General features: G+C 35.2%; 1 protein-coding gene across 6 annotated transcripts in view; it reads right to left on the reverse strand.

Moving 5' to 3' along the window:
- Positions 1–23,673, reverse strand: part of LOC149805123 (methylated amino-acid transporter SLC25A45-like) — a 37,200-nt gene that overhangs the window by 8,680 nt on the left and 4,847 nt on the right. For 2 of the 6 annotated variants that reach the window (XM_089947627.1, XM_089947633.1), the window contains 5 exons: positions 19,695–19,760; positions 14,323–14,366; positions 9,883–9,956; positions 6,906–6,986; positions 5,691–5,946 (listed from right to left, as the gene is read on the reverse strand). In XM_089947627.1, the coding sequence (XP_089803753.1) occupies positions 5,691–5,946; positions 6,906–6,986; positions 9,883–9,915 (370 nt within the window). In that variant the 5' untranslated portion in view covers positions 9,916–9,956; positions 14,323–14,366; positions 19,695–19,760. The remainder of the gene's footprint in view (positions 1–5,690; positions 5,947–6,905; positions 6,987–9,882; positions 9,957–14,322; positions 14,367–19,694; positions 19,761–23,673) is intronic. The other 4 variants (XM_089947613.1, XM_089947621.1, XM_089947641.1 and 1 more) reach the window with 2 other exon arrangements.

The raw sequence follows: 23,673 nt of genomic DNA on the forward strand, positions 1-23,673 counted from the left end.
ATCTGTATATCATTTTGGTAGGAAAATAAAAGAATTACTGCTAAAAAATCCCAGATGGAATTGAAATTAAGAAGAGGGAAATGCAAGAGAAAATGCAGATGCAATGAGAAGAAATGGAACTTTAATATAAATTAAAATAATTAGAACTGGCAAGTGGAGCACTCCACCACTACCAACACAAACACATTTACACACAAGTTCAGGTTTGATGTTTTGAGAAATATGAGGTCAGTACTGTTTTTGTTTAGGAAAAAAGATAAACATTGTTCCCACGGTTTTCTAAATATAAATTTCCAGGTTTTTTCCAGGATGAAATTTTTTTTTTTAAGGTTCACATATGACCATTACTGAATGGAATTAAAACACATTTTTGGATTTTCCAAATCTGAAGATGTTTCTCTTTCAAGACTCTCCAAAACTAATATTTCAGAAAAGATAATCATGTACAAAACTACAAAATGAGTCACACAAAACAAATCTGACTATATTCCTATAAATTGGCATTTAAAGCCAAATCAATGTACAGACAACAAATTCTAACTATGCTGACCTGCATTATGTTGCTACGTGGAAACATAATGAGCATACATTATTTTGCTTCCTTCCAAACCTTTAATTCCAAAGAATTCTAGAGCAATATATGTGCATGTTATACAAAGTAAACATTTCCTATTACAGTATGAAGAAATAAAACTGCAAAGTATAAGAATCTTATCTTGTAACGAAAAAAGTTTAACCCTGAATTTATGTATGCCAGTAAAATCTCAAACAAGATTTTTCAACCAACCTAAACTCATTAAGACAATTTGGTTAAAAATTCCATCATTTAAAAACATTTACAAAAGGGTTGACTTAACTTTTGACAAAAGACCTTCAAAGTTATACACTGTTGTATAAACAAGGACTGAATTTTCTGTAAAATCAACTTGTCTTCTTGTAGTTCAAATAACCATGTCTCAAAACCTGTACTGATAAATGGGCTCTTATTGGTTCTTAATACATAATAAAACGGACAACAATTTCCCATTTCACCTGCATTCTATTTAAGCTACATGTCACTGTAATAGTTTTGCACCAAAGTTCAACTCAGAGATTCGAAAATTTTCTAATGCAGGTTTCCTCCGAATATTCGAACCGTATTTTTCACATTTGGACATTTAGGATGGAGTGTGAGTTCAAAGCAATTACATATAACAAAGCAGTCTGGTTCCCGGCTTCATATGCTCCCTGTGTAAGACAGCACATGTCAATGTGGTAGTCATGTGATACAACAAAACTCAGGATGTTGGTTTCGAAACCACTAGTACCAGCTAAAATTTCATCAACACATTAGTTTTATCAGCTTTCTGATTAAAGACATAACGATTTTTATACTCATAATTTCTGAGAAAATAAATAATTTTCATACCGATTTCATGCAGGTATAACTCAATTTAACAACGTTTAAGATTGCTAGCCCATGCGCTATGCTTTAACACCACCATTTTGTCCTCTTGTAATGCTAGACTGGTTTTCATACCTTCCATATAAAAAATTTCCGGATATCGAACTGTCTGTGGAACAAAAAGTCTACCACACGAATCTAATCCACTGATAATTTGGATTGTCTCAACAAATTTACTTATGGCAAGCACCCAAATAATCCATACTGCGACCTCCTAATATTCTGGTTAGAACTCGATAAATTTAACTCACGATCAGTTCAGTTATGACTCAGTTATGTAATTGTTTCGGGCATGAAGTTGTGGAGGAAAATTTCAGGTTTTTCCCAGACCTTTGTCAATATTTGCAAAATTCAAGGACTTTTCGTGGTCAGGAAAAATTATTATTTCTCCAGACTTTTCCCCAATAGCATGGAAACCCTAGATAAAGTACCCTCTTATTGGGAAAAAGGCTGTGTGTGTGTGTGATTTGAATGTTTTAATGTAGCTTCCACAATTTAGTCATATCACTATATCTAGTGTGGAGGTTAATAGCGATGTCTAGCACTAGGGCATAATGTTGCAGACATGTAGCATCATGACCCACCCGGTCACATTATCCTGACACCAGGCCAACTAGTCGTAACACTAATCTCTTAATGCTGAGCACCAAGCAAGGCATCTGCTAGTACCATTTTTATAAGTCTTTTGTACGGCTCAGCCAGGGTTTGAACCCATGACCTCCCCATGCAAAGCAGGATGCTCTAACCACTTAGAAAATAGGATAAATACTTTCACCACTTTGAAAAATTTGCTGAAAGCTTGAAATGGAAAAGAGAGCATTAGACTTTACTATTACAAAGTGTACTTGTTGGCAAAGTTCATGAAGTCAACATTTCACAGTTGAAACAGAGTGCTAATTACAGTGTAAAGGACTATCAAAGGGTTATGAGTTGGTTTATGAGGTATAGTGACGAAGGTTTAGAAATTGTAAAAAAATACACTGGATTAACTCAGGTTGAATTTACATTGATCCTCACTGTACTACACATTCTATTATAATCAGTGAGGCAAAGGACAACCACTTGTCAAGACCGTGGGATCTGTTTGTTTCCATGGGCTATTAATGAACCTGAAGTCAGACAAGTTCCATTTGTTAATTTGTGAAAAATAGAGTCCTTATGAGAAAATGGAGACCACTTCAGTTACGCACTGATGAATGGTCAGTGAGCTATCCAGCTGTTGGTCCAAGGTCAAATTGACAGGAAATTCTTAGTCTAGCCCAGTAAACTCTCTTGGCTGGTCATTTAGGAGTCAATAACACAAGATCCGGAATCATTTTTATTGGCAGAAACTTAAAAGTGATGTTTGAAAATTATGTAAATTATGTTAGATCTTGTCACACTTGTCAAATGGTGAGAAAACCCAATAAGACACCAAAGGCTCATCTGTAATTTATTGCTGCATTTGACGAAACATTTCCCTGAATAATGGTAGACTGTCAGTCCCTTACAATAGACCAAGTCCAAGGGGGTCCACAAGAATTCAGGAGGCAATTCCTTTGAGAAATATTAAAACCCAAACCACTGAAAATGCTTTGGTAAAAAATTTTATACACTTGTTCGATTTCCCAGTCTTTCAAATTTTTACACTTGTTGGCTTTTTCAGTGTCTCCTGAATATTCACTATGTGCACTGTGGCAGCCATATTAGACATCAGATCAGATCCATTTTTATTTGGGATTAGGTAGACATCAAAGTAAGTCTTCTGGTGAAAACATTATTCAGGTACTGTAGCAATAACAAGATTTTTAAGATGGTCACTATGCATTTAAGACCAATTAGTCTTCTGGTGAATACCCCACATTAATATGAATCACCCTTAAGGTGAAGTTTAAAAAAACATCGATTTTCAAGATAGATGCTGTAACCACCTTATCAGGGAGCAGACCAGCACCATTTTGATTTAGGACCAACTGGACATCACAAGTATTTACATAAAAACCTCATGTTTACACAACTGTCCATTTGAGAATGAGTAGCAATAACAAGATTTTCAAAATGGCTGCTGTGTGGTGGCTATATTGGTTGGTTGGTTGTTATGGCTTTAATGTCATTTTTTCAGTACATGTTAGGCTATAAATGGGAGCCAGTATACTTAGCGGATGACACCCCCCCCCCCCCCCCAATCACAGACCCTTGGAAGCCATTGGCAATCTTTCTTACATACCCATACTGGCTGAGCCCAAGACTCAAACCCATGCACACTAAGATGACATATCAGTGGTCTGTTAAGGTGAGCACCTTAGGCCACTTGGCGGCTATAATGGATGTCAAATTGGAATAGTTCTCATTCTTGACCACCTTAACATTAATAAGAAGTCTTCTGGTGAAAACCCAACATCAATATGACTTTCTGATAAGAAGGAGTTGAAATAACTAGATTTTTCAAGATGGTTTTAGTGGTTGCTGTATTGGATGTCAGATTGTGCACCATTTCTAATCAGTCAGACATCATATGAAGTCTTAATTAATATCACATGCTGATGGGATCATCCATACATGAGGAGTAGCCATATGATTATCATCATCTTTGCTGTGGTAGTTGGATGTTGGAGCAGCAGCATCTTCATTTAGGACCAACCAGACCATGGGATGAATGTGTCTGTGTGTGTACAGTTTCAAGGCAATCCTCCATATAGTTTAGGAAGAGTATGTAATGGATGGACAGAAGACAGATGAAACACCATCCCACATGCTTAGGCAGAATATTTAATGGATAGAGAGAAGACAGATGAAACACCATCCCACATGCTTAGGCAGAGTATGTAATGGATAGACAGAAGACAGATGAAACACCATCCCACATGCTTAGGCAGAATATGTAATGGATAGACAGAAGACAGATGAAACACCATCCAACATACTTAAGCAGAGTATGTAATGGATAGACAGAAGACAGATGAAACACCATCCCACATGCTTAGGCAGAGTATGTAATGGATGGACAGAAGACGGATGAAACACCATCCCACATGCTTAGGCAGAGTATGTAATGGATAGGCAGAAGACAGATGAAACACCATCCCACATGCTTAGGCAGAATATGTAATGGACAGACAGAAGACAGATGAAACACCATCCCGCATGCTTAGGCAGAGTATGTAATGGATAGACAGAAGACAGATGAAACACCATCCCACATGCTTAGGCAGAGTATGTAATGGATGGACAGAAGACAGATGAAACACCATCGACAGAAGACAGATGAAACACCATCCCACATGCTTAGGCAGAGTATGTAATGGATAGACAGAAGACAGACGAAACACCATCCAGCGTGCTCTTCTGTTGTAAGATCTCACGAGCTAAAAAAAATGTGTATAAAAAGAAATTCACCGAATATTTATTCAAGAGATACAGTTGGTGTTGTTATAGGGTCTAATGCCATTTTTCAGCGCAAGATAGGCTATACATGGCGGCCAGTATTAATGGTGGAGGAAGAACCCGGGAAAACCCCGGAAAGAACCACCGACCCACGAGAAGCTACCGGCAAGCTTTCTCACATATCCACATTGGTCGAGCCCGAGACTTGAACCCACGCAGACAGAGGTGAGATGGCAGTGATCCATGATGGAGAGCGCTTCAGACCACTCTGCCACTTGGGGTTAAAAGATACAGTACTAAATCACATAAAATAAAAATTAATGATCAATGGATAAATAAGAATATGAATCAAGTCTGAACATTTGCTACAGTTCAATAGTTACATCATGCATTAAAGTTGTATTTTTGCACTACAAGGTAGTAAGAACCATTGTTTCAGGGTTTGATAGAATCAAGTAAGTAGAAATAGAGAACAGATTATAATTTGCAATAATGCAAAGTTATGCAGACATTCTACTCACTTAAAAAATTACAGCCGGACATACAGAAATTTGAAGACCTGAATTTGTTTAAGCATTACTGACCAATTTTTGTATCAGGATCATCCTAAGATGTGAAACAGTCCTGTCAATGCTTCACAAGGATAGATGCAAGCCCAAGCCACTCAAGTAGCATTTTACTCATTTACTCATGCAGAATGAAACAGCCAATCCAAAACAATATATTCTAGACATCAAGCCAACTAATAATGTTAAAGTCTCAGATTTGATTGAATTCATTCAGAGAAATAAGGAAGCTTTGCCTGCTTTCCATCAAAATCTCTGGCTTTCATCTGGTAATAGAGTCTATCCAATTCTTAGTTTTGAACCTAGCTTTCACGTACCTTTTTTGTGTCCTGTTTTGTGTGGGATCTGTGACTGCAGCACGACTTTCATGACCTCAGCAGGACATGCAACAAGAAGTTGGACTGCCCCACCTACAGCTCCTGCTACACCAATATTTTGAAGGTTGGGCTTTTCAACACGGACATGTCCTCTCTCCAGAAGCTTGAGAACATTTCCATAAACTCCAAAAAAGATGGAATTCACAATACCATATGACATCAGTGGAGATGACAGACCTCGAAAAAATCCTTTAGCCTGAAAATTAAAAAGAATATGAACCAGCATCCTAATCATGCAAGTAAATATCAAACTTGTGTGTCTGCCTCTCAAAATTAATAGCATATTTCTGACTCACTGTATGTCATATTGGTGGTCAGGTTTCATGAGGAATAGAGGAAAATAAAGGTTTGTGATCCCAGACAAAGTGGGTGTGGGTCAAAGACCATATCATTCATAATCAATCTCCACCATTGGATCAGCATGTATTCTCATGGATCTCACTTGCAATGAAATTCATCTATCTTGATGAGTTGATGCAAGTTCACATGCCAATCTAACCAAATCTTATCTAAATTATAAACTCATGCAATCAGATGCAAGATCACCTCATTAATAGCCATGAATTTCAATCACAACAGAACCCACCAGAGGTCCAGACTGTTATAAAAGAATATGCCTAACCAGCTTAAAATCTCGTCAGAAATGAAGCCTCTCAAGTGTTCACAAGCAAGTGTTGAAGATGGATGAGCAGAGGACATATGGCAGAGAAAAGGCACAATTTAAGCTCCGTTTGTCTCTGGCCAGAGAAGCAACAAAGTGTTGATATTTGTGAAGGATTCCATGTCGAGGAACATTTTCAAAATGCTGAATTTTTTTTTTACACTTCTACAATTGCAGCCAATGTTGGCAGAAATATTACATAAATCACTCTCTGTATAACAATGGTATGTTTAAAAATAAATCTCAATTTCTAATTTTGTTTTGCACATTAAGCACATAAAAATTAATCTGCAATGTAATAATGACAGACTTCAGAGTCTGTACAAGTTGCCAACAGGCACAATTAAAATTTATTTTTAATGTACAAGGTTTATTTGAACTAGCATAGAAAAGCATGTAAGTATGCATACAAGAAATTTTAATTACCTAAAGTAACAATGAACATTTCAAGCCCAGTGCCTAACAAAGAATAAATTGCCATTTTAGAGTCTTACCAGACCTTGTTTATGCACAGTCTTCATGCAATCCCACAATCCTTTGTACTTGTTCTCAGCCTGTTGAACTTGTAACTGGACCTAGAAAATACCCATGCATGTATAAAGTTATGTGACAGTGCCAACAAATGTGCAAGAATACTGAAAAATAGATTAAATGTAAATGTTAAATGTAAACAATGGTTAAGCAAGAAAACTCTTTTCGAAGATTAATTTTGATAATAACAGTTCCTTGAAGGGACATAGCCTTAACTGGCTGAAAAGAATTTCCAGGAACTCAAGATAAGATCATTTCTTCCTTTTAACTGCCAAGTGCTGAAACCACCTCTAATATTCTTATGCAACAAGATTTAAAATTAGCCAGTGGCAGCCATACTGGCTGTAAGAGCAGCACCGTTTTTATTTCAGGCCAGCTAGACACTATAAGACTGTGGTGATAATTCCATGTTGATATGAGCAACCATTTGTGAAAATAAGTGACCAGATTTATTTCAGGTAAGCACCATTTTTATTCAGCATCAATGAGACATCATAATTTTTGAGTGAAAGCCCCAATTCAATACTACTTTCTTTTCAGGATTAGAAGCAATTACAAGATGTTCAAGATGGTAGTCATGGTAGCTTTATTAGAATCAACACCATTTTCATTTAGGACTAACTAAGGAATCTTTAAGTGAAACCTCCATATTGATATGACTATCCACAGAGCCATTGTAAAGCCCAGACAAAATGGGCAAACAAGGGGTGGGGGAAGATGGACACCTTTTTGGCTAGTTTGTGTAATTTTTTTTAAAAAGACCAACTAGACATTATTGCAAGTTTTTTTGGTGAAAACTATCAAGTAAATATGACTACCCATTCTGAAGTAGTAGCAATTTTTTTGTGCTAAAACTTCAAAGACACCTGATTACCTATGAAACAACAATTCTTCTCTAAAAATGTTCTACAATTATTCAGTGTTTCATCTACCCATATGTCATGTGGCAAATATGCAGATTTTTCCGATCTGATGCACAAAAATTATTGCTGGTATGTAAATTGACACAACCCAATGTTATGTTTTGCTGATTAACACAAAATAAAGGTTTGGTCTAACTACTTTAATAGCTAGGTTACAACTCCAAACAGGGAAAACATGCACACATCATACGCTAATGTTATCATAAGGCATATAGGGTTACAACTGAGTGTGGAGCCTGGAGATGACATTACAAGACATAACTGTCAGATCATAGAACCTTATAATACCACACCCAAGAATATAAACATGTCATTTTAAAGTGATTCTCAAGAGAAACTATTATTTTATGTGCACACTTGTCATGCAACTAGCAACAGTTTTCATTCGATGAATAGTATGCCCTGTTGTTCCAAGACACTCAGCGTTTGACTGAAAATGGCACATAAGGCCAAAAAATATAATTATCTTTTGGATCGTGTTTACGACCGACCGATGATAACAATTACTCGTAAGATAAAACGTAATATTGTGCAGCAGTAGTTGAAAACATACAGCTGGCTACGTTTTCAAAAAGAACTCAACTTGAGTGAAGAATGTGAAAGTGATGATGCCTTTATGTTTTGCCTTATATGTACAGAGGCTAAAAGAAAAACTATGATCAAATGTGCAAGAAAAGGAAAACTTTCAGAACAGTACATTAACAAGGCATGCTGGGTTGCCAGAACACAAACTGCTGACTGAAGGTCCACAACAACAGGCAGATCTAAATGCAGTTTTACAAAAACATTCTTCCAAACAAGACATAGCAGTGAAAGTGCTACTGAAGTGTGTACATTTGCCGAGTGTAGAAGACATCCCTTTTTTAAAATACAAATCTCTTCTTAATACATGACTTAACAGGTGAAGAAACTGAAGCCATTGGCATTTTGAAGAATTATGCCTTTTGGTATGACTCGGCTACTACCTGCTCAGTGTTACTAGAGAGCCTGTCAAATATTGTTGACGATAGTCTTATACATGACCTACACAATTCATGATTTGTGACAGCACTGGCAGATGAAAGCACTGATACAGCCGACAATAAATGCCTTGTCATATATGCTCAGATTATTTCTGATGACATGAAACCATCAACAAGATTTTTAACAATATAGAATGTTCAGATGCTTCTGGCAAAGGAACTGCAGATTCAATACTACAGGAATTTCAGAAGAGGGGAACTGGACCAGAAAAGATTAGGAGCTTGGGATCTGAAAAAATAATGGTAAGTTACAACTCCAATCTGTATTTTATCCTATTTTTGTTATTAAATGAAATGCAAAGGTGCAGTCAAGAATTAAATTTGTAATCATGTGATTCAATTTATTTTATATAGTTCTACAAAATTAAATAAAACAAAATCTAGTTCTATAGATATCAATACTATACTAATATAACTAAAAATATAACTTATAATTATTCTTAATTAATTTGGATCCAGTCTGTACAAAATATTTTTCAGGCAATAATGATGCATAACAACCCTCATATGTACAATGTCCATTGTGTGACTCACATATTAGTATGATGCACTTCAGAGGCAGCAGAACACATCCCCCAGCTGAAGCAGCATCAACAAATACTGATCTGTTTTATTCTTTTAACATAGGTTTATATTTCAATTATGTCAACTAGAATTTTTTATTTGATTATTATTGATGATTAAAAATGTAAATTATTTTTATCATGGCTATTGTAGTGGTGTTTGTTATCATACTAATATACGATAAACATTCTTGTGTTAAAATGGAAATAATGAAATATTAAATATAATTATATATCATTCATCATAATTCAACTGTAATTTTAAAGTTTAATAATAATTTATAAATTGTAAACACAACATTTAAAGTTAGGGTAGTGTGAAAAGAGCAGGAAGGCTACAGCAATTAGGGTACAGGAGATAGTTGAGGATCCAATGCTGATTATCGAAGAGACACATTCTGCAAGGTGGCTGTAATACTTTAACACCCTCACCAGTTTTGAGAACTTTGAACAGGCTCCTGACATATCTAACAGAGTGCCCTCTTAGTGATCCCAAGGCATGTGGACTAAAGAAAAAGGCAAGTCAAATCATTCATTTCCATCTTAACACAACAATATTTATCATTCAAAGCACAATACAATAGCATAGATGGTGATTAAAACAACTGAATGTACATATTCATCAAAAACTATCATTAAAACAAATATGAGTCCTTTTTAATGTAAACTCATTGAATGTTCTATAAAATGCATGACTTGAAAGACTGTTCAACTTTTATAAGTTACTTATTTCTCATTCTGTGCATGTGCAGATTGCTACTGATACATTCCATAACCTAACTGATGATGGTTGCCATGGCACCAGGAACTATCATTTCACAATTTTTCCAGACTGAGAATGTGGATGTCACTCTACATTCCAAAATTAAATCTCAACATAGTTTAAGTAGACTCATTTGAAGATGAATCATTGTTCTGGTGACAGATGTGTGTTTAACTGAATTTCAAACGTACACATGCTATGGAACCCAAGCAGTTATTATCCATATTATTTTTATCAGTCCACAACCATTCAGTATTTAATTCTACAGTCCTACATTTTAACTTTTGCACACAAGTATAACATTTGTCATCTTATAATTTATAGGTCATGTTGGACTTGTGTGATAAAGACCTGGAGAAGCTGAAGACTCTTGACACACCACATCTGAAAAACTAACAGAAGATCTTTCAGAAGGCAGCACTTTCAAACAGGAGCATCACATCACAACAAGCAATTTAAAGATACAGAAGATGGCAGATGAATTTACTGATTCTCTGATTGCAAATATCAAATCAAGGTAATTCTTTTGTTGGATTTTATCAATAGTATAATTTATTTATCAAAGATTTTATTTAAATATGTTTGTAACTCTCTTGTCTTTAAACTTAAACTCCCTAATGAAGACATACTGACAGCATTCAGTGTCCTGTCTACAAGGCCTCTGCAGGGATGGTCTTGGCTTTTAAAAGGTTGTCATAAAAAAAGGTCGCCAACCTCAATATTTTGTTGCCAATTTTAAAAAAGGTCGCCAGAACAAGTAGTGAATATTTTCCAAGTGTATTAATGTAATAGGCAATGAAATTTGAAAAAGATGGGATAGTTATTACATTATTGACAACAAGCAATACAGCCATAATATTGCAAAATAAATCATTACATGACTGTTTTGCAATACTTCCATGGTCTTTGCATCCTGCATCACAATTAGGGTATATGTATAACTGTTATCACCTTTAAAATATCTACTTTCCTGACATCTAGAGTCTCTATCACACATTTTTTTTAAAATAGAAACATCAGGTATTAAGGAAATCTATATTTTATATATTATTTTCCAAATAATAGTTTTGTAAGGTACTTTAATTAAAAACATTTTAATACTAAAATCCTATGATCTTACTTTGCACTGTAAGATAAGTGATATATTATGCGACCGTCGATTTCATGCATTCAGGAATTAAATGCCCCCGCCCCCCTTATGGCTAGCTTCCAGCCGTCAAGAAACTTTTGAGAACTTTTGGCCTGTACATCATGATGTGGTGTTGCACTTAAAGCATTACTACCATCACTACACGTAGATGATATTGGACTGTCAGGTATAACATCAGGTTCATTGACTGTGTTGTCTGATGAATTTGCACTAAATCCAAATGCAGTTAATTGGTTAACTTACTCTTGAATGAGACGATAAACACGCAATGTCTAACTTACATTTACCCATGATAAAACTGCACTGTGACAGTATATAATTCTGATTGAGATTTTTTCCATTTGCTTTGTACTTATACACAGCAATCGGTACTTCAAATGTAATCAGTTTTCTCATAAGTCTCAGCAAAAGTATTTTATTGGTACATTAAAAAAACAAAACAACAGAAGGATTAGCCATTGTTCAGAGGTTAGATTATTATGTAATAATGCACTGTAAAGATGGTTATGTCAGTACAAACAAAGGATTTGTTTATGTAACAGATAGATTCCAGTGCATTGTGTATCCAAGTTTGTGGCTTCTTTTCATGGTCTCTTTTAATTTCTTCACTTAGATGAAAACTGGAGGAATACAGTCAGGATGAAATTCAGACACTCTGCAACTTGGAAGGAGGATGGGGAAGATCAGCAGAAAGTATCAGATCCATTGACTGACCAAAATGTAGATGAGTGGCACATGGTCAAGCATATGGTACAGGCAGAACAATACCCACATGACCAAAGTGGAAACTCTGGTACCTTATTAACAATCATCACATGGGTGAATTCCCTAATCTGTGTATCTTGGCCAAACTTGCCATCGCCTGCAGCATGCACATTGCTGGATGTAAAAGAGGATTCCCTGTCCAGAACAGGATCTTAACCACCTTTAAGAACAGGCATGGGATTGAGAAACAAAGAAACCTGATGCTTTTTAAGATTGATGGGGAAGACATAAGTACCTTCAATTTTGAGGAAGCTTTGAAGAAGTCTATGAACTTAAAAACATGAAATGATTTGTTAAATTGTGTTTAGTGAGTCAGAGTTACATTTCAGAAGTCTTCCTCACTTACATAAAAGCAATGGAATCTGATGGGTTGTTGCATTTTTCAAAGTGACTGGAATACATTTATTGTGCCATGAAAGTTTCATTTTCGAAGGGAAAAAATTTACATTTTCGCTTGCTACCAATTGCAGCATAAAACACAAAATTAAATCTCCAATCTTTTGAAACTATATATATCTGGCAGTCAAGTTAATTGAAGGAAGATGTTTGTAAAACTTTTTAATTTGTTCATGTTTTCATTTTCCTATGAATAGCTTCATCCCCTGAGTAGCCTCGGCAAGAAGATAGACAAATTCATGGATTTCTTATATACATGTACAGTAGTCCCCCTCTTAAACGTCCACCCCACCCCCGGACCAGTGGCTTCTTATGGCCAGAATCCCTTGGCACAGACGAGTTTGTATTTAAAAGTACCTCTCAAGAATGGCCACCCTCTAACGCGACCAGAGGCCAGCATATTAGTATAAAAGTGTAAAATGTTCCTCTCACATGCGGCCACTTTTTCCCCAGATGTATCCAGAACCATATCATGACATAAGGTAAGAAATCAGATTATCTCTATCATCGATACATGTCTCCCAATGTCAAGATTCTATTACTGACAGAAGTGTAGACTAAAGTACATGTAACATTATGATTAATATTATATCATTGTCTATAAAAGCCAGTGTTTACAGGAAATGGGCTCAACAATGTTATGATGGATTTTTTGGGCTTCACACATCTGTCGAGTTCTTCTCTTTGATGCTTATCAGCATATGCTAAATAAAGATTTTGTGCATTAACACACACACAGAAATTAACCTTGAGCAAATCGGTGTACCAGACAAAGACAAAAAAAAATCATGTGACACATTTATCGTTTTCATTACAAAGAAGGTATTTCGTCCACTCGACACAAAATTTGTCTGCATAATTAAATTGCATACTGTTAGCAACATCCAAATAAATCATTACCAAACATTAACATGTCATCACGTAAACTGAGACGTGTTATTTTAGAAGAAAGTTATTCTACTTGGCGACATCGGGTGAGGTGGGGAGGGAGACATGTTGAACAATTTTATGTAAAAAGGCTCAAATAAAACAATTTTATGTTGAAAAGACTTGAATAAACAATGTCATAACCGTTAAGGAGGTTATTAAGCTGAGAGAAAATGGAGCAAATGGAAAGAGAAATATGTATGTACCAAGATTTAAATGATATTTTTGAATGGTTTTGCAATGAGCATGACAATAATACTCGCTCGCATATCACGCTTATGCCAAGAATAAGAACTATTAATGTATATTCAGTTGAAATAAGTCTATTATTATAATAAGAAGAACCTTTTAATAATTAATGTTACTTTTAAATGAAGATATTAAATGCATTCAAGTACGTAGCTTTCTTACTATGTACATTACATATACTTCTCACAAAAAATGTAGTCCCCCTCTAGAAAGGCCACCTGTCTTATAAGGCCACTTACCCAGTGCAGAAGGGGTGGCCATATAAGAGGGGGACCACTATACAGTACTTAATGGATTATGGGTTATACTATACAAATATAAATTCACAATATACAAGTACTTTTCAGACTAGTTTATCTTCATTTATTCAAAAGCACATATTTTTGCACCTGCTTTGATTACCCCCACCCCCCGCTCTATTTTAGGTAAAGGCACCATTATCTTCTGTTATTTGACTTGTTTAGTTATAACACAGCTCGGTCAGGTTTTATGGATCCCAACCACCATTTTAAAGTAGGGTCAAACTGTATTGACAGATAGACTGAAAGATGGATAGAGGGTAATTACTTGAGGCCCCTACTACACATTGTGAGAACCTATCAAGAGTGTGAAGTATAATTACCTTTACAGTATCTAATGGATGACCAAAAATTACACCTGCACAACCTGCAAATTACAAAAGTACACTGTATACAAAAAATATCGGTACTTAAAAAAGTACCAAGCAAGGATTCTTTTGAAATTGCATGCAACAGAGTTGTTGCTGTGTTTTCCATCCACAAAATCAATAAAAAATGAAAGATGTTTTCTTTTTTTCATGCTTGTAATTGTGAAGAACAAGATGCAAGTCTGTGCTAAGAATGTAGTCAAAAGCCCTTGTATGGCTTCCTAAAAAGAAAAGTAAGTCAATGCAACCTTAATGAAATATTTATGCAGAGTTATGCCAGCAATAAAGGTGAATGCAAAACTAAACTTTCATAACCATACTTGCAACAGCATCAAGGAAACCATGCTACATGAAGAAAACAACTCCATGGGGCATGACAAGAGTTCACTTGTGCCTTTCCAGACTGGACTGCATATTTATACACATTCCCCACGCAAAATATGGAATTCACCAAACCAAACTAAAGTGACTTTGGGTACATGCCTCAAATACAGGCAAACAAAATTAAGTGAAATTGTATTCAATCTTACTTGCCTGATATTGAGAAGCAAAACAGTTATCTTCTTTTTTACAACAACTGAAACATACTTCATTTCATTAACAGTGGGATTGTTTCATTGCTTCTATTAGTAATATTTAGAACGTGCTTCTAGCCTAACCCAAATAGCCCAGTAGTACCCAACCTGTGGGCTCCAGGGTCAGTGTTTATTGCAAGGGATCAGTGAACAGACTCACTAAATAATATGTACATACTCTAATATTTTTCAAATATTGTGATAAATAAAATATTAATTCATTTACAATGGTTACTGAGTTCATAATAGGTTTTTTCATTATGAATTTTCTCAATTAAGAGAGACTAAAAGTACAACTATTAGCATGTAGGGATGGCAAAGGTGGGGTCCTCATACTCAAAAAGGATGGGCACCAAAGCACTAGCCTAGTGTTTTTAACAATATCCTCTTTCTTCATTATTCAATAACAGACTATTGTTGTTGCAGTTGTTTTGGATTTAACAGCATTTCTCAGCGCAACATAGGCTCTACATGGCATCCAGTATAACTGGCAGAGGAAAAACCCCGGAAAAGTAAAAAAAAAAAAAAAAAAAAAAAAAAACCATGAACCCAAGGGAAGCTATTTTCTCACATGCCAACATTGGTGGAGCCAGAGACTACAACCAACACAGACAGAGATTATATGGCAGATGATAAACCCCTCTGCAGGGTCTCCAGACTCTAACCAATCTGTAATGGACAATAAATGATGGTAAGAGATTAAAACATGGATGTTTCTTTTGTTGCACATGTTTCTAAGATGCTTTCCTTTCTTGTGGTCTGAAATAAATTTGAGTAAACTTGGCAAATAGTGTCTACTTTCATTCATTCAAGTACAAGTATGATTATTTTACTAGTAACTTAATGGGGAGCCTGATTTGTATTGATCTGGGGGGTTTTTTTTGTTCATTTTTTTTAAACAGAGAATGAAATATTTCTGCATGTTTGTGAAAACCAAAAAATTATTTTTTGTTTAAATCTGAAAACAAGCAGAAAATATGGTTAATATGCACCAGCAGTTTGTCCCATACCTAACATCGTTTTAACAGGGTTCCTGCCACAAATTTAGAAAAAGATTTAAGACCTTTGCCAGACCAAAAAAATAAAATAAATTCCAGACCTAATAACGTGACAAGTTTATTGACCTGCACAGCTGACATGATGCTTTAGTCTTACGTTGGAAGGACCAATCCAGGCTTTGAAATCTTAAGTTTGGAAGGCCCTATCCAGGCTTTGAAGTCATAAGTTTGGAAGGACCTATCCAGGCTCTGAAGTCATCAGCTTCTTCCCACAAGGGTTATAAACACAATGTTCAGGTAATCTTTAAATATCAGGTCAACACAGGCACATAAAAAGATTGGTCCAAGAATGTCAAATCAAATAAAATCCAACAAAAATTAAAATGATTACTCACTAGCACAACACAAAACTTAATTAAATAATCCACGAAGCAGGCTTAATACAGATCAGGAGAGCTGAAACTCAATGACTTTTCAATTACCATTTTTTTAAAAACACATTTCCCCCTGTTATTCCTATCTAGGATAATTTGACAGTAAATAGTTCTAGATTGTACATTAGAATTCAACTTGCACTGATTTACTCTAAAAAAAAAATAGAATCCATGTGAATCAAAGAATATAATTCATTGCTTAAATTGCACTTGTTCTTTACCTGTAAGCTGACTAGTAAATAAAATATCCAGGCAATACATTAAAACACTTCTCAAGAATAAGATGGAGTTAATCCGTGTTTATAAGTCCAGAAATTTTTGCTAACATTCGCCAAATGAATAGTCCAGAAGTTTACACCTCTTATGCTGGTGATCAGACCTATTAAAATTACATAGCAAGTGTTTGAAAAGTTATTAATTTTTTTATATGGTGTGCTGCTTTCTGTCAAAAAGTTGATACATTTGCAGTGTAACATATTTTCGAGCTTTCAAAATGATGTCAGTTCCTGTTACATGCATGACCCACTCAGTTCAAAACTCAATTTCAGTAAAGCTGTATCAGCTAAAATTCTCAATTTTAACACTTTTCTAGCTCCATTAATTTGATGTAATTCATAGCTTTAAAATAAATCGCTATCACGATCACCAGCCAGTAGGCCAATTTGCCAAACTGAATCATCTAATATGAACCGTGCTAGGATTCAGCCTTTATGATTCTCTAGGTAGCCTGTATTTTAAACGTGCATTTGTAAAACTTCCTCGATGCATGGTTTGATCTATGACAGAATGTCTTGTCCAGGACCCAATGTGACAATTAAACTTAGTGAAGGGAAAGAATGTTAATGACATCATGTGAAAGAGAACAACAAAAATTTAACTTTTTCCAGACATTTTAGTCATTTTTTAAATTTTCCAGGAAGGCCTGGAAAAGCAATTTTCAAATGTAAGACTTTTTCCAGAATTCTAGACCTGCGTGGGAACCCTGTTGTAATACTCCTAAAACAAAAACAGATCAATTTCCACAAACAGGTTGATTCTTCATGACAAAATTAGTTTCTGTTGTCTCCTTTACAAGGACCGCATCTTTCGATTCAACAAATGTCTTGGTCTTTTACTGGTGTACACACCACAATTTTGATAGAAAATTCAAGCTACTATACTTTATTTTGAATGAGTGTTAAATCTTGTGAAGAACTTCTACTGTACCTTTAGAACATGATTTTAAGTGTGTAGTCAGCACACAAAAAATGTTATCAAGATCATCACCACATAAAGGTAAATGACTAAGCTTTCTCTTCATTTAAATGATGGATCATGTCATAATACCAGGATATTACAACTGACATACAGTAGTCCCCCTCTTGAACGCCCCCCTTTACAGCCAGAATCCATTGGCACCGATGAGTTTGTGTTCAAAAGTACTCTCCACGAAAGGCCACCTGGCTAACGCGACCTGCATATTAGTGCAATAATATAACATTTATCCCTCACAATTGGTTGCATTTTATTTAATATGTATCCAGAACCAGTATTTTATTCATAATGTGTGTTAAGTAATCCGGTTTCTGTTTGCTGAAGTCAGGCTTTAGTTATTGAAAGAAGTGTTGACTAAAGTACATGTACCACTAAGATTAATATTATATCATATACGCCTCACGAGAAGCCACATTTATTCCACAAAGCAGAGAAAGACTCAAATTTTAATCCATACAAAGGGTTAAGTACATGTAATCCAATTAGCCTTACTGCAGTGTTATCATGAGATGTCTGGTTTAGTCACTCTAATAATTGTTAAGATTACAATTATTGAACAGTAGTAACAGCTGATAAGTTGCAGTATCAATGTACAATACACAAGTCAGCAGGAAAATGGTTTGATAGCATTTATGGCTTCCCTTAGTAAGATGTTGAGCTTGTTCACTTTGATATTTGAGAGGCTATTACTACTGACAATAATTTTCAAGATTACAAATCCTAACAGACACAAGGACAAAACTGCATGATGTTAATGGTACATATTGAAGCTGTTTCAGCTTCTCTCACTTAGTGTAAAGAAATGTATAAAAACAATAGGGTACCAGACTCCAACTAACAAATAATGTGACAAGATCACTTCCTTTAAAAACACATGGCAATTTGTTTAAATGCAGAAAAATTGTTTTATCAGTCTTGTAGTTGGCAACATTGGAATAACTTACAGCAAAAAGATCAACATGTCATCGAGGAAAAGAAAAATTCTCAGTTTAGAAGAGAAAGTGAAAGTAATTCAACTGACCGAAAAGTGGTAGAGTTCAAGGATCCTTTCAGAAAAATTTGATGTCAGAAGGACTCAGACAAACAATATCGTGAATGATAAGGGAACAATTCATGTGGAAATGGGAAGGTGGAAAGGACGGAGAAAGGAAGATTGTTAGAGCCAGGAGATGTTTGTTATCTCGATTTGAATGACAAGACTTTTGGATGGTTTTGCACTGCACGTGCTAAAAAAATTCCACTCACCAGCTGAATGATCGAAGAAAATGCAACAATTTTGTCAGTTGAAATGGGATATGACAACTTTACAGCAAGTAACAGATTTCAAGTCTGACACAATATTAAGTATTCGGTCCTTACTGGAGAATCAGCTGATGTTAATAATGAAGTTGTCGAAGATTGGAACAAAAACCAAAACAATACATGCAGGGAATATGACAGCAAGGATATTTTTAATTGTGATGAGACTGGCTTGTTTTTTTTTTTAAGACTGTTACCAACAAAGTGACAGACGATATGAACTGTAACATTATTATAAAGACAGTTTTAAAACTATATCAAAGATTATTCATAACATTCTTTTGAAAACGAAACAGTTTGCTTCACATTGATTTCACAACATGCATGTGAGTTTTAAATGAAAATATTAAATGTAGTTGTGACTTTCTTCACATGTATTTACCATTCGCATTTGTCACCCCCTTTAGAAAAGCCACCCTCATTACAAGGCCACTTCCTTGCTGCAATCGGGGTGACCTTATAAGAGGGGGACTACTGTATTCATAATCTCCTGCAAATCAGGTTTCATGCTTTTCCATCAAACAGCTACATTAAGTGATTTGTGTGCCAGACTTGAGACTGAAATAATAGTGGATTCAAATCAAAATATCAGATCACACTGACATGTAACTGGGCTCAAATTACCCAGCACTAAAATAACCTACATGTGTTGATGTGCCAAAGAACACCAAGCATCACCAAAATGACACAAAAAATACATCTTTGAGTCTTTGAATAATATGCAGAATTACTTCAACAGCAAAAGGAAGATACAATAAAATTTGAACCTGATACAGCCCCAACCACATAATCTGCAATTAGGTCTGAACCTCCCATCTTCTTCAGTCTTTATCCTGAAAAATTAAAGACACGCCTTAAGTGCATTATGTATATTCAGTTTTAATCTACACAATGACTCTTTTCTCCTACCATAAATTTATATTAAATTCCACATTTTATTTTCAACATTTATTCTTGCATTCTTTTAAGTAGATATCAGAGCTCTAGATAAGTGAACAAATTGGTTACTACTATCTAGCTTGGATTCAGTTGTTTTTTAATTCAATAGAACATTTTGTTAAAAGTGCAAAACAAAACTTACACTTTCAAGTCTAGATGGGAGTCATGCCTTTCTGAATGCATCAAATGGCTTAGTGAGCTCTTTCAGTCTCATAGTGATCATGTGCATTCATTTCAAACGTCAATGAAACATCTGGTACCTGAACCAACAGCATAGGTGATAATTACCAAATATTATTTGCCTTTCTACCATTGCAAAATATACATCCTTTTCTCATATTCTCATGGGTTCCATAATCAGTTGGTAAATCCTGTTTCCATAAAAGAACAGTGCAACATCTATTGGTTGTTTATCCAAGCAACAGTGAAACAAGAAGTTATCGAGGTACTGAATACCAGATGTCAAAGAACTTTTGTTTTGTGCTAAGTTAGGAAGGTGTAATTTGAATTTTTAATGTAGCTTTAACAATTCATCAGTCATATGCTATGTCTGCAGTGTGACAGTTTATAGTGATGTCTAGCACTTGGGCATCATGCCACAGACATGTAGCATGATGTCCCACCCAGTCACATTATCCTGACACCAGGTTGACCAGTCCCAACACTAACCTCTTAATGCTGAGTACCAAGTGAGGCAGCTCTTAGTACCATTTTTGTAAGTATTTGGGTTCGAACACATGACCTCCTGCATCCGAGGCGGGGGTTCTAACCACTAGGCCACCATAGCAGTGGTAAATTAGGAAGGAAAAAAATGATTACATAGACAATGAAAATGGAATCCACACATATAGCTTCCTTCACCACTTAAGCCAAAACTCAAACATAGCTAACAATCTTCCATGTTGACAAACTGGTAGTCTGCTTGTTAATGAACATCACTGATGTATCATATTCATATGACAGCCTATCGTATTGCTACAACAAACCAAATACCATATTTCCATTGAAAACAGAATGGTTGTTTCAAGTAATAAAACTCTCCTTAACATTCTCTGTTGCTACTTTTAAAATGAAAACAGCAAAATTTAATTACTGTGTTATGGCATAGGATGCTTTGTCAATGATAAAGAGGAAATATTAAATAATTCTCAAATCTGCTTATTCCTTAGACTTAAAACTAAAAAAAAATGTCACTATTTGATGAGTAATGATTTTAGGAAAATGAAAATATAAACAGAGTTGTGCTGAAAGCCCCATCCCATAATATATGACTTGATTTAGGAAATTATTATAGACCATATTTCTTTACTGTAGGATTGCAAAGCAAGAGTCAAGACACCTTATGATATGGCCAATCTCCATACAGCATACTTTATCAGAGAGCTTCAAGTCTCCAAAGTCCTGGAGTCAATACTTGGAGACAGAATACATGCCAATGTACCATTAAATGGGACTCCAGGATGTGACAAAATTCTCTCTTTAGACAAAGAAAACAATCAGTATATGGCTGATATTGGTTATGACCATACCATGAACAATGTTCAGTATATGCCTGCAGATATCACTGGGAAAAACACAAAAAGCTACAAAAGCTCTTAGTAGTACATGTAATTTGTTTATGGATTTTTGAAGCACTGGCCTAATCTGAAAATTATATGTAAATGAGAACAACCCACAGGTCATCATATTTCTTGATCTGCAAATATTACCATTACTGCAGAAGCTAATGCCATAGGAACTCACATACCTCCTTTGTTGGTTTTCCTGGCAAGAGATAGAGAGAGAAACTATTGTGTCTATGTTAGTGGGTGGGAGCTCCTGCTGGCAAGATGTCACAACAAGGTCAAACTCTGTTATCTTTGAGAGCTACATTATAGATCATCATTCTAACCACAGCTCCATCACTTAAGGATAGGACTAAAACTTGTGATACTATGTGATGGGCATAAATCTCATTTGTCACTTACACAAACCAAAGGGGCTAGAAAGAGGAATGTAAATCTTTTTGTGCAAGCCAGCTCACCCAACCCTTAGATGATGGAATCTTTAACCCTTTTAAATGCTACTACTACAGTGAATGCCAGTCATATCTACAAAAAAATCAAGGTATAGCAATAACATAATATGAGGCTACACACTTGACAGCAAAACCATCTTCAAGCACTTTGCCCTGAAAAGATTTATTCTGCATTCCTTATGTCAGGTGTCTACCCATTCAACAGCAAGTCTGTTTCTGCATCACAGATCACACCATCTACAATCTAGAGTGTTAAGAAAATAAAATATCCTCTGATAATCACATCTCCATAACTGTTGAGACCTCTGATATTCAGATGCTGGTGCCCAATGATTGTGTACAAGATCGTGCCTAAATCCCAGCCTGAAGAAAAACAATTCTCCATGGTCTTAAATAGTTGTTCATGAAACATCTTTTGATTTTTATAAAGCCAGAAAAATTATAAAAGTAGTTCAGAAGCCAAGGAAATTATTCATTACACCATTTTCAATCACAGGAAATATGTTAAAGTGGGTAAACACAGGCTACTTGGCTATACAAGCAAAGAGACTTAAGTTCAATACAACAACAAAGACAAAATGATAAGGCATACAAGAACAAGAGAAGAAATAATATAGAATAATTTTCAAATTAGGCTTCAAAAATCCATAAACGAATTATATGTACTACTAAGAGCTTTTGTAGCTTTTTTTGTTTTTCCCAGTGATATCTGCAGGCATATACTGAATAATGATTCCTACCTGAAATATTCTCAGCATGTTTATGTCTTTTACTTTTTAATGTTTTTCTGATTTCATGGTGTTTGTTTTTGTAATAATATTATTATATGTTTTTTATGTTATAGGTGTTTTCTAATGTTGTAAAGTGCTTAGAGCTTCTAAAGATTAGGCGCTATATACAAAGTCCTCATTATTATTATTATTATTATAAAGATACAAGACCAAGCACATGTACGGACAATGATAGCTACAGGTAATGTAGGAAAAAACATTCGATTTATCCACCAATTTATGGAAAAGAAAACCTTGCTTTCACCACACCAAATACACCGCTCCCTTGATAACTCACGATCCCACTTATAACGCGGTGTCCGTCTTGGCTCCCGATTTTTTCCAGAGAAAATGTATTTAAAATATCTTTAAAATATTCTGAACGTGAAAAAATTACGATATGAATTGGTAAATTAAACCTTGATACATTGCTCGTTTTATCATCGAAAACAGTGATTAATGCTTGTAAAATTTTTTTTAAATTTGCAAGTTCTAATTAAGAATTAATTTCAGAGATCTAGAAAACGCTTAATTACGTGTATTTGGATGCCAATTTTTGATCTGGGACGCAGAAAATCACTGAGGCAGGAGTCCTCCATAAGCATGTAATAGGTGCACGAGAAAATTCAAAGATTTGCCAGTCCTGTTTCAGCCACCTGCATTGTTGGAAAATGTGTTGATCAGTTAGCTGTGCTGATATTTACAATGAATAATTCAGTGACTGAAAGACTCCGAGATGTACACACATGTTGCCATTTTATAAGAATATATAAAAAAAGAACATGATGCAATAGCTAGGCGGCTAGTTCAAAGGCTTTGACTGGCGGCCGGGTGAGAAAATGTACTGATATTTAGTGATTGAATTCAGAGGCAGAAAGACCCAGTTTTTAAATCCTAGCGAGACCTCTATTTAAAGATATCATATATTATGTAAGTTTTTATGATAAATAGTTGTCAGTATACTGTAAATAAAGTCTGGTGAAATAGCAATCAATGAAAACTTCTGGTAAATGCTAATAG

This window comes from Sinohyriopsis cumingii, chromosome 2 (genome assembly GCF_028554795.1).
Source record: "Sinohyriopsis cumingii isolate HCF-2022 chromosome 2, ASM2855479v2, whole genome shotgun sequence".
NCBI lineage: Eukaryota > Metazoa > Mollusca > Bivalvia > Unionida > Unionidae > Sinohyriopsis > Sinohyriopsis cumingii.